The sequence below is a fragment of the Macaca fascicularis genome, chromosome 13, assembly GCF_037993035.2.
Source record: "Macaca fascicularis isolate 582-1 chromosome 13, T2T-MFA8v1.1".
In the NCBI taxonomy this organism is placed as follows: Eukaryota; Metazoa; Chordata; class Mammalia; order Primates; family Cercopithecidae; genus Macaca; species Macaca fascicularis.
In genome coordinates this window covers 51,075,870-51,088,333 of record NC_088387.1, presented here as the reverse complement: position 1 = coordinate 51,088,333, position 12,464 = coordinate 51,075,870, and the positions used below count along the sequence as shown (strand labels likewise).

Sequence of the window (12,464 nt, the reverse complement as noted above, 5' to 3'; positions counted from 1 at the left end):
CCATGCTGTGGCTTAGGAAGCTGACGTGTGATGGGTCTAGGGAACTGACATGAGATGGGTCCTTCATCCGCTAGTGGTCCTAGGATGGGGACAGGGCTGGGAGAAGGAGTACCCTGAGGGTGTCTGTGCTCAGGTTGCCCTTAGTTACTGAGGATCCAGGGACAGGGAGGGGTGTCTATGAAGCTGCAAGCTCCCACCCCAGAATTCACACTAATATGCCTTCTGAGGGGGCAGGATCCCTTGGAACCAGGCCTGAGTAGGGTAGGGAGAAAAAAACAGAAAGACCCACTCATTGGCTGCATGCCAGCCTCAGGACCTGTCTTTCCCTAATGACCCTCTATGTAGGAGTCCAGGTAAGAGCGATGACCATGCCTGTGTGTCCAAACACACACACATCACATACATAACACACACATACCTCGCATACCACATGCATTACACATGCCACATACATGGCACACACACCACACATACACCACATACACATCACACACATCACACACACATATACACACAACACTACCACTTACTGGGAAGGGACACACAGTGTGTAGCTAGGCCCACCAAAGACAGTGCCCAGGACAGTGCCAGATGGTGGCTAGACTCACGTTTTGTTCTGGGCGACGTTGAATGGTGTCCCGTCTGTCCAGCACCAGGAGCCCTCTGTGCCCCTGTCAGTGAGACCGATCCAGTAGTACGCTTGACCTGTGACCTCTACCAGAAATGCCTGCAGAGAAAAGGCAGTGTCATTGTTTGCCTTGTGTGTGTGGAGCCAGTTCTCCAGGCCACCTGGAGAACCTGCTTATAGATGTACACATAATTATATATGCATATCAAAAACTGTAAACAGAATTTTAAAACACTTTTATCTCATTTGGAGAAAGTTAAGAGGTAAGATAAAACTATGTACTATAGAATTTTTTAAGATAGCTAAATTCAGGGTAAAACCAAAGGAAAACATTTCTACTTCTTTAGGAAATGGCTTATGTGAAACATCAAGCTCTCACTCATTTTTTTTTTTTTGTATAGATGGGTTTGTTTGATGAGGATTGTGATCCAATGATTGTTTAGCAGCAATGTTACCAAACTGTAAATTCTTTTATTAACAGGCATTATAAACAGATAATACTAATCTTATTTAAAAACCATGAGTGCCACACTGGTGAATATACAGCTTATGAATAACTTAAAAAGTATTTCCCATTTTAGGCCGGGCGCAGTGTCTCCTTCCTGTAATCCCAGCACTTTGGGAGGCCGAGGTGGGTGGATCGCCCAAGGTCAGGAGTTCGAGAGCAGCTTGGCCAGCATGGTGAAACCCCTTCTCTACTAAAAATACAAAAATTAGCAGGGCATGATGGCAGTTACCTGTAACCCCAGCTACCAGGGAAGCTGAGGCAGGATAATCACTTGAACCCGGGAGGTGGAGGTTGCAGTGAGCCAAGATCGCACCATTGCACTCCAGCCTGGGCAACAGAGCAAGACTCTGTCTCAAAAAAAAAAAAAAAGTATTTCCCATTTTAAAAGGCAAACACAGGATACAAAAACCTATACTAAACAAAGAAACTATAATATGGATACATGATTGATGTGTCTAAAATGATATATACAGTACATAACTAATGTTAATTATGTGATCAGTACATTTTTCCATATGATTTCCTTCATGCTTCACTTTCCCCAGAACTTGAATTCTGTACTTCCTCTTCTAAAATTGGTACAATCAGGTTATCCTTGGACATCAAATTATATTTCATCACATATTTAATAAACTGATGACACAAAAATGCTTAATTTTCATATTCATTAAACATCTGCTGATGATGGGAAATAAACATGTGAAAATATTCTGTAAATCTCACGGCATACTGATTTTGGTTTCACTACAGATGATTTCTTTATGCTAACCCTGCTGGAAAAATATTTATTGCTCTTCAGAAGACATGCAGCACCATTAAGTGTGTGTCTAGTATAGTCTACAGCAGGACACTCTTTTGGAGTTTTATGAGCTGCACAAAGAAAAATCCACTATTCAGTTGCTGTCATTTGAGTACAAGTATCTGGATGGCATTCACTCTGAAGTTTGACAGCAAGTCAAATTAGCTCAAGGCACAATTGCCTTAAATGTTCATACTTCCATACACATTCATCTTGGCCATTAGGTGCTTCAAGAATTTTGTCAATATTGGAGTAATCTGCTCTTATGTTCTGTTAAATATACTGTTGAGCAGCTAGTGTATTGTCCACTTCATCAAAGGATTCATCAGGCCAATTCTAGATATCCTGTGCCTTGGTGCCCTGCCTGTTCTGCCTCAGCGCTGCCATCCCCTCTGCCGTGACCACAGGGCCAGCGCCTCCCATAGCTTGTTAAGAAGATGTGGTTTACAAAGTTGCATGTTCTTTTTCAGATCAGTAACAGTGATCTCAGGAGAGCCACAGGGGGTGGGCAGTTCTGCAAGTCAAATTGGACCACAAACACTGTGGTTCTTTGTTAGTAATCCTGGCAAGTTCTAATAAGGACCACGACAGATGAGTCACCTGGGACAGTATTGCATTTGGTGGTCCTCAGACTCAGAGTTGTGTGCCTGGTCTTCCCAAGAAGCCTGGGTCTCCTGTTCATGGGCCCTCTAAAGCAGCTGGATTAACTGACATTAAAATCAAGACAGGCCAGATGCAGTGGCTCACTCCCAGCACTTTGGGAGGCCCACGTGGGTGAATAACTTGAGCCCGTGAGTTTGAGACCAGCCTGGGCAACATGGCGATACCCCATCTCTACAAAAAAATACTCCCAAAAAATAGCCGGATGTGGTGTTGTGTGCCTGTAGTCACAGCTACTCAGGGGAGCTGAGCTACTCAGAGGTCTGAGGTGGGAGGATCGCTTGAGCAAGGAGGTCAAGGTTGCAGTGAGCCATGATTAGGCTACTGCACTCCACCCTGGATGACAGAAAGAGACACTGTCTCCAAAAAAAAGGTGACTGGAAGCAAGCCTGAGGGAAAACTAAATGCATGAGAAGGGAAATGTGCTCCTAGCACTTAAGGGCATCACCTGATGCCCTTGGCCTTCCTTCCTGCTGATGTCTCTTGACCTGGTATCTCCCTCATGCATGGAAGACATGGAGGTTTGCCATCAGTGGTTCTACCTCCAGTGCATGTGCTCATCAGAACTCAATCAATATTTGCTCCCTGCCTGGCAGAGGAGACATGGAGGTCTCTGTCATACCCGCTGAGAGCAGGAAGGCCAAAACACCACAGTCCCTTATTCCACACCAATTCCACCAATAATGCTCGTAGCTCTGATCTGCTCCTCCTTGGAGGCCACAGATGCCAGGTGGGCTCCCTGGGACACACAGAACTGCTCAGCCTCATGCCAAGACTTCTTGACATGAGAAAAATAATATAAGCTTCCACCATTGAACTTCCAGGCTTGCAGGACCATCTGGAGAAGTTGACCTGGAGAAAAGACTGGGGAGAAAAGAGAACCAGGAGCTGCTGGTGGGGGTCTCAGAGGGAACTTTTCTGACCTCTCTGGGGCCTGCCCACTGAGGTTCACAAGCTCATGCAATTCTTGATGCCCAGTGCTCCAGGAACAAGGCCTGGGGGGCTGCACTGCCGTCTCACTACCCAGCACTCCAGGAAGCAGTGCTCAAGACACCTGGCTTGGGCCCTCCTGGGAGGCTCAGGCAGCTCTCTTTTCCAGGTACCTACTTCCTGGCTATACTGCCCTCTCTCCCAACTCATTGCTACCACCTGACAGTCCTCTCCACCCCAACTCCTGCCATATTCCCTGGGGATTTTACAGCTATCCCATAGCCTTACTCATTTCCTTGTCTTCATCTCCATCCACTTCCACTGCCACACCCATGGCCATCCTGGGACCTGGTCATCACCTGGTCTGCCTGGTCTTCCATTTTTCAAACTCTTACAGCTCATCCTGTGAGCACAAGCCCTGATTCTGTCAGCTCTTTCATCCCTCCTTGCCACAACAGCCTGCTCTTTGACATCATCTATGCCACAGCTGTTTGAAATGGTACCACACAAGTTCAATTAATCACCAAATTGTTCTTTCGTTCAACGTGCATTGTGCAACGTTCCTTAACTTCTTCGAGCTAGCCACTGCCACACTGTACAAAGATCAATCAGACATGATTGATGCCCTTAAGGAACTTAGAGTCTAGTAAATGAGACAGATGGAGAAAAGGTGTTGAAGATGCATTGATTAAAAAACACATGCACAGTAGAATAGTCATGGAAGAAGGTATGGTCTGTTTCATCTGAGCAGGAGGTGGGGCTTATGAAGGACACCCTGGATGAGATGTTACTGGAGCTGAGTATTTTTTTGTTTTTTGAGACAGAGTTTTGCTATGGATGCCCCGGCTGGAGTGCAATGGCACGATCTCAGCTCACTGCAACTTCTGCCTCCCGGGTTCAAGCGATTCTCCTGCCTCAGCCTCCTGAGTGGCTGGGATTACAGGTGCCCACCACCGTGCCTGGCTCTGTGTTTGTGTTTTTTAGTAGAGATGGGATTTTGCCATGTTGGCCAGGCTGCTCTCAAACTCCTGGCTACAGGTGATCCCCCTGCCTTGGCCTCCCAAAGTGCTGGGATTACAGGTGTGAGCCACTGTGCCCAGCCTGGAGCTGAATCTTAAATGACTGAGGAAGAGTTTTCCAGGTGTTCAGTGTCAAGGAGAGCACCCCAGGCTGGGAAAAGCATCAGCACAAAGGCATAAAGGTCTGTAACAGCCTGGCATGGCCTGATCTATTCAAGCTACTTGGTATTCTCGGGACATAAAGGATGGGTGAGCGATGAATTTGGACAGGTTCACCAACACTAAATGGTACATCCCATGTAAAAGAGTTTGGATTTTTTTTCCCCTATGAGCAATGGGAAGCACTGCAAGGTTTTGAGAAGGATGGTAATACGTCCAGATTTGCACTGGAAAAATGTCAACCTGGTGGAAGCTGAACCAGAAGAAGGCACTCTTCATCAGGCCAGAAACACCAATGATAACACAATGGCGAAAATCCCGGTAAGAGATGGGTGTAAATCAGGGGCTGGAGAAGTGTGGTCCCAGACCATCAGCATCACCTGATAACGTGGTGGAAATGCAAATTTTCAGGACCACCAAAGCCCTCCTGAATCCAAAATTATGTTTTAATAATCTGCTTCAGCAAGCCCTCTGGTGGTTCTGATGCCCAGAACTAGTCGTCTAAACCAACAACTGGCAAACTCCAACCTGTCAGCAGTGTCTTTTTAATAAAGTTTATTGGAGCATAGCCATTCTCATTAGTTTACTGTCTTTTTCTTTTGCTTTATAATTCTGAACAGAGTTGAAAAGTTGTAACAGAGACTGTACAGCCCCAAAGCCTAAGATATATATTTCTTTGCCCTTTAAGAAAAAAAATTAAGCTAATGGTTCTCAGCCGAGATGTGAGAACTAGGGAGTTAAAAAAAAATCCTGATGCCAGATACCCTCACCAAAAAAAAAAAATCAGAGTTCTGGAGGTGGGTCCCCAGGTATCAGTATTTTCAAAGCTCCTTGGGCGATTCCAGGGGGCCCCAAAGTGGAGAAACACTGGTCTCACCTAAAGCAGCAGTGAGAGCTGGGAGGAATAAGCACATTGGGGCACCAGCAGAGGTGTGAAGAAGGGGGCCTCTGACCCCAGACCAGGAACCAGGCAAAGCAGGAAAGTGGAACGTCACTGCTGCCCACCAAGCCCTCATTTGTCAGCCCCCATTTCTTCAGTGGCTGCCCCAAACACTCCCTTCTGTCTCTCAGCTGCCCTCTTGTCCATAGGCCAGTCAAACAGAACTGGCTGAAGTTTCCAGAACCTCATGATTTTGTGTCTCCATGCCTGTAAACCTACTGCTCTATTACCCTATTTGCTTGGCAAACACCTATTCATCCTTCAGGACGAAGTTCAAGAGCCATCTTCTCACAAAGCGTCTTTTGATCCTTTCCCCACAGATCTCTTCCCTCCCCCTAGAAGATTCCTTTTCCTTTCTTTTTGTTCTGCCCCCAACCCCAGTTCTCAGTACCTGCTTTTAACCTATCAGTCTTACACCTGTCTGTGTGTCTTTCATGCATGTCTGTACTACTAGCCTGTAAGCTTCTCAAGGGTACCTATTACACCTTATTCACTTTTTTACCCAGCACATCACAGGGCCTCAATAAAGAATCAGGTGAGGGCACGAATGCTGGGTACTTTGTTAAAGGCCTTACATGTGTGACCTCATTGGATCCTCACTGTGATGCAAATATTATTGTCTCCCCCTTGCAGATGAGAAAAGTGTAGCTCAGAGAAGGTAAGTAACATGCTCAAGATCATACCATTTGGGATAGCGGGAAGTCGGAAATAAGGCTGCGTGGCCCACTAGCCCATGCTGTCCTTATCACACACGTGCACCATTTACAGTTGGTTTCCCGTGTTCATTTGGTCACTGTGACCAGGTTATAAGCAACATGAGAGCAGGAACTTCCCACTGCACACCATCTCCACCACTGCCCAGGCTCTTCGGGCCCATTTCCTTGGATTTGGTCCGGGAGATGCATGTTGCGGTAGAAAAGAGGCTGATGAGGCAGGAGACTCTACCCTCTCAAGAGACTGTGCCCTTCCCAGCGGGACTCTCCACTCCCACTTACTTTGGATTCTTTGTAGCTGTTCCAGTGAAGCAACAACCTTGTGGAGGGTCTTCAGGCGACTCTGCTCCTGCTGGATTTCAATGGTTAGAGCTTTGGTGTTCTCTAGATCCCCTCTTAACTTCAGGATCTCAGCACTGGCCTTCTGCAGATTGCTGTCTAACATCTGGGTCTGGGAAGTTAAAGCCGAAGCATTCTTCATTTCTTGTTTTAGGGTCTGCATCTCTCTGCTGGCATTCTTCTTATGACCATTTAAAACCCTAATCTGGGCATTTAAGGTATTGGCATTTTCCATCTCTGCCTTGAATACCTGAATCTGAGCATCTGTCTGGTCCAGACGGCCATTTGCTTTTTGGGTCTGGGCTGTGACCGTTTCCAAATCCCTTTTTAACATGTGAATTTCATCACCAGCCCTTTCCAAATGACCTCTTAGGAACTGGATCTCAGCACTGGTGTTGTCGAAACTGCCTTTTATAAAGGCCTGGGTCTGGGAGTTTAAAGCATTTGTATTCTGCAGATTTTCCTTTAGTCCCTGGATCTCAGCATTGGCTCCTTCCAAACTACTTCTTAAAACCTGGCTCTGGGTCCTCAAGTCATTGACCCTATCTAGATGGCCTCTCAAAACATGGATCTCAGCATTAGCGTTCTTTAAACTGCTGTTGGCTAACCGAGCCTGGGCATTTGCCATTTCCAAACTGGCATTCAACATCTGAATTTCAGAGTTTGCATTTCCTAAGCCTCTGCTTAGCATGTGGAGCTCAATGCTGGTGTTTTCTAAACTGCTTTTTAAGAAATTCTGGGTCCGGAAAGTTAAAGCATCTGCCTTTTCCAGGCCTCCCTTGAGCCTCTGGATCTCAGCATTGGTTCCCTCCAAGGAACTCCTTAACATCTGGGTCTGCAAACTCAGTGTAGTGGCATCCTTTAGAACTCTTTTTACCATCTGGATGTCAGCACTGGTGTTTCCCAGATGATCATCGAGCAGCTGGAGCTGCAAATTGACATTGTCCACTCTGCACCTCAACATCTGGATCTCTGCTACCCAGGCGCTGGAATTCTCCATGTGGCCTTTCAATATCTGGATAAGCTCTTGCATTTCTGCCTCCCTGCCAAAGTGGTGATGATCTGGAGGGAGGAAGTGAAGAAGGCAGCCAAAGAGGCCCATTATGTAGGGTAGCGTTGTATGGGCCAACCAGAGTGTTCTTAACATTTCCAAGTGAAATGGGTACTGCACAGCTCCGCCAAGCACCCTGCTGGTCACACAGCCACCCAGACCCTGGGGATGGTCCACCTGAGAATGTGGGCCAAGAAACAAAGATCTAATTAACTGTTACACACAAATGATGGGGTCAGAAGGATTGAAATGCTTGCCTGCTGTAAGCCAGCTGCCACCAGGAGTCATGCTGGTAAGGCTTGGATTATTTTGTCATTATAATTGCTCAACTTGAAAGTAACCGATTATATCATTTAGAGCTGTTGAAGTTTAATTTTACTGAAATTTGACCATAGATGGGTTGTTATGGGAAAGAAAATAGATATGAATAAAGCCTGTGGTTAGTCCTACATTATATTTGTACACCAAGCATAGAGGCTCTTGATTCACCATTGTTACATGCTAAAAACCACCACAAACATAAGTTTTATGACGGCGAATTCCATGGAGAAGAAAACACAAAGGAAAGAAACAAAAACAAAACAAAATAGTTGCACTTGGAGGAAGTACCCTGTTCAACCCACAGGGTTATGATAGAGGCATGCCATGCCCTCCAGGTAACTAACACTGGACCTCAGCTGAAATGGCCTTTTAAAGAGCCAGCACCCCCAGTGTTACACAGGGCAAGGGTCCCTACAGAACAGTTTGAGGATACAGGAAACCTGAGTAAAAAGCCTTGTGCTGGGGTCATTGAAGGACACTCTGTAGCCTCCTTTAATCTGCAAGGTCTTTCCCACCAACCTCATGTGCATCTACCTCTGGTCCTGCTGGCATCCTTTATTGACCTCACGAACTAGGACCTAATCTCATACATCCATGATCCCCTTCTGATTCCAATCTCCCCTCAGGAATAGGGAGAAAAACTCAAGTTGGCAGGGACCCTTTCTGGAGCATCCATTCTCTATTTCTCATGCACTGCCTATGTAAATGTGTGAGACCTCAGTCACTGTGCTAAGGTAAGAGAAGAGACCTTTCAAGGTACTGGAAGTTCAGTCAAAGATTCTGCTTTGTAAAGATAGACAAATAAATCAATGTAACAGAATGGAGAATCCAGAAGTAGACCCCCACACATATGGACAATTGATTTTCAACCAAGGTGCAAAGGCAACTCATGGAGAAAGATAACTTTTTCAACAAATGGTGCTGGAACAATCCATTTCACACCATTATACAATAATTAACTCAAATGAGGCAGAGACCTAAATGTAATACTAAAAACTTTACAATTTCCAGAAACAAAGGAGAACATCTTTGTGGCCTTGGATTAGGCAGATTTCTCACATATGAGACCATGAGAATAATCCATAACAGAAATAAAATGATAAATTAGACTTTATCAAAATTAAAATCTTAAGAGAATGAAAAGACAAGTCACAGACTGAGAGAAAATATTTGCAAATTACATGACTAGTAAAGAACAAAGAGTACATACTCTATGATCCCTTTTCTATAAAACACTAGAAAAAGCAAACTAATCTGTAGTTACAGCATGTAGATCTGTGGCTGCCCAGGGATGAGGGGAGGAACGGAGAGGAAGGAATTACAGAGAGCCACAAGGAAACTCTGGGGTGAGGAGGATGACTATGTGATGATGATTGTGGTGATGGTTTTGGGGGCACATACATATATCAAAACTTATCAGATTGTATGCTTTAAATATGTACACCATTAGACCGCAATAAAACTGTGTTTTTAAAAAATTATCTCTTTCTATGAGGATGGTGGAACCCATTCAGTGGTCTGGTGGTACTGGGGGAGAAGTTCATCCTAGGGTCTGAGCATCTGAAGGTCCCGGCTCCCTCCGCACCCCACCCCCACTGTGGCTACTCACTGTTGGGTTCAAAAGGTAAATGCCCAGTAATGTTGTCTCCCAGAATCATGGCTTGCACAGGCTTCGGCACAGGTCTTGTGTGCTGTTGAACTGAGACATTCCATTTTCCCAGGTCAGCAAATCCCCAGCCCTGAGACTGGGAGGATACACTGTCCCATACACAAGTAGGGTTCCAGAACCGGGAAAATAGCAGCAAAGACCCTCCCTCATGAACCTCAGTTCTTGGGATGCTCCCTCTTGGACAGTGGCCTCTATCTGGTCCCAGAAAAGCTGTGGCTTGGGCCTGGAGCTGGAGGTAGAATGATCTTTCTGGGAGCAGAGAGGCCCAGAGAGGTGCATCTGGGGCCCTTAGAACTTTGTGCTGAAAGGAGAGAGAGTCAGTGAGATTTGGGTCACCTGGGGGCTTACCCACTACAAAGAGAGTCACAAGAGAGAAGACCAAGGTCACAGCCATAAATGCCGGGGTAGCCTGAATGAGCCTTGGTATCTTGGGGGCTGCAGAAGCCGTTGCCACAGAGTCCACCCCTGTAGGGGAGAAGCCAGTGTCCAAGGTGAGAGGGTGCTGTGCAGGCTGAGACACAGTCAGACTATCTGGTTCCATTTCCTGGGTTGTCTAATGGGGATGAGAACCCCTGCCATGCTTATCATGCAAGTGGTTATGGAGAAGGAAGATGAAACACTCTGGACTGTTCACCAGAACGAGGTGTGGGCATGGTAGCAACACAGAGGCAAGGGGCTCTGAGACCGAGACCACTGCTCTCCAAATCTCAAGGAGGCTTTGGTGGTGCACAAGGCACAGAACCTGGCACAGAGTACAGAGCAACAAAAGTGTAGTTTAAATGAAACAAGAAAGGAAGGGAGGGAGGCCTCACAGGACCGGCTCAGTGTGCAGGGCCAGGATTCTGAATTCAAAGTTCATCCCCTTTCTCTTGACAGGTCTGCATCCCCAAGGACAAGGGTCTGGGGAGAGCAATAAGACAGCAATAAGCTGCCTTATGGCAGAGGGCCAAAGGACAGGCAGGCTAATCCCTCACTGGGCATGAGCTGGGGCCCCAGTTTTCTCACCTCGGGGGTGCAAGGAGACACACTGGTTATCTGTGCAGAAGCGGACTGCCTCACCATCCATCTCTGCTTCCTTGATCCTCCAGCACTGCTCCCAGCCACTGGCTCCTGGAAGGGCCGTCCCGCAGACCAATGGCAGTGGAAGCAAAGCTAAGACACCCACACTTCTATGCTCTTGACAGAGGTCCTGACCACCCTCCCAGCTCTTCCTCCCTCCCCACCTGACTGCAGAAACCCGCCCCAGTGGGCCCCTCCCCTAGAGGCTCCCAGACACCCATCTGCTCTATTTTCTTCCTCTTCCCATTAGCACTTTCCCATCAGTTCTCAGCCCCATCATCCCAACCTCTGCCGCATCCAGCATAACCCCAAACACACCTCTTCTTCTCTGGAGGCTGGGACTGGCCACCTAGGAAGCGGGTCTCAGCTTTGCATAGAAAACATCCTTATGACTATGGCTGACCTTTAATTCTAGCCCCAGAACCTCTTAAGTAAAAGGAGTCAGGTAAAGGAGGGGCCAGGTCAGCCGATATTTGCAGGTCAAAGGAGGAGGCGGGGTGGCCAGCCACTTGGGGCCTCACAACTGAATTATAGTATACAGGAGGATGTGTGGAGGTTATATAAAAATACCACACGATTTTGTACAAAGGACTTGAACATCTGTGGACTTTGGTACCCGTGGGGGTCCTGGAACCAATCCCCCGCAAATACCAAGGTACAACTCTGTAAAAATGTGTTTGGTCTTCATCTCAGTTCCTGACACAGAACTCCTAAAACCCTTAGAGTTTTCTGGGTGACAGGAGTGTCTTTTGTTATTCATAATAAGCCCCTTAGGACTATCCTTGGATTTATGCTAACGAGGTGACACAGGGTGGACCCTTAGATAATTTCAGGCTGGAGGCTGGTCCCAGAAAGACCAAACATGGGATTAGACTTTAGAAGATTGGGACTTTCAGCCACCCACTCCCATTCTCTACTCTCCCAGACCTCCAGGTGCAGGAGACGGCCTGGGGTCTGGGCTATATAAAGACTCTTGAAAAATGAGATTCAAGGAGCTTTGGGATTGGTGGTCCACATGCCAGGAGGGTGTCGTGCCCTGACTCCACAGAGACAGAGTCTCCTGCACTTGGGACCCCACTGGGCCTTGCCCTGTGTACCTCTTCATCAGGTTGTTTTTGTCCTTTACAAGAAATGAATAGTAAGTATAGTACTTTTCTGAGTTCTGTGAATTGTTCTAGTGAATTATGAAAACCGAGAGGTTGTTGCAGAAACTCCTCAATTTTCTGTTTGAGACAGGGTCTCCCTCTGTCACTCAGGCTGGAGTGCAGTGGTGCAATCATAGGTCAGTGCAGCCTTGAACTCCTGGACACAAGTGATCCTCAGTTCTCAGCCCCATCATCCCAGCCTCTGCCGCATCCAGCATAACTCCAGCATAACTGGGACTACACGTGTGTGCCAGCATGCCTGGCTACTTTTTTATTTTTATTTTTTTGTAGAGATGGGATCTCTCTTTATTCCCCAGGCCGGTCTGGAACTCCTGGCTTCAAGTGATCCTCCCACCTCAGCCTCCCAAAGTGCTGGGACTACAGGCATGAGCCACCTTGCCTAGCCAGAACCCCCAAATTTGTAGTTGACCAGGCAGAAGTGGGGGTCACTACCTCACTTGTAGCTGGCATCTGAAGGGGGGCAGTCTTGTGGGACTGAGGCCTTTCCCTGTGAGATCTGTGCT

The 12,464-nt window shown here is 46.9% G+C and overlaps 1 protein-coding gene and 1 pseudogene across 1 annotated transcript; both read right to left on the bottom strand.

The window, feature by feature from the left end:
* CLEC4F (C-type lectin domain family 4 member F) lies at positions 1-10,802 on the bottom strand. Its single transcript, XM_005575644.3, has 7 exons — positions 10,742-10,802; positions 10,085-10,201; positions 9,677-9,766; positions 6,639-7,757; positions 3,290-3,447; positions 609-727; positions 1-252 (listed from the first exon to the last, which is right to left on the bottom strand). Exons 1-7 carry the CDS (start codon positions 10,800-10,802, stop codon positions 141-143), a joined length of 1,776 nt encoding a protein of 591 aa, XP_005575701.3. The 3' UTR covers positions 1-140.
* On the bottom strand, positions 1,507-2,358 carry LOC102142231 (MOB-like protein phocein pseudogene; annotated as a pseudogene).
* Positions 10,803-12,464: the final 1,662 nt, after the last annotated feature.

Coding starts and splice junctions, on each gene's coding strand:
- CLEC4F (XM_005575644.3), bottom strand. CDS start 10,802: ATGGATGGTGAGGCAGTCCGCTTCTGCACAGATAACCAGTGTGTCTCC. Junction 10,202..10,741: donor TGTCTCCTTGCACCCCCGAG/GTGAGAAAACTG, acceptor TCTCCCCTACAG/GGGTGGACTCTGTGGCAACG. Junction 7,758..9,676: donor TTTACCTTTTGAACCCAACA/GTGAGTAGCCAC, acceptor TCCTCCCTCCAG/ATCATCACCACTTTGGCAGG.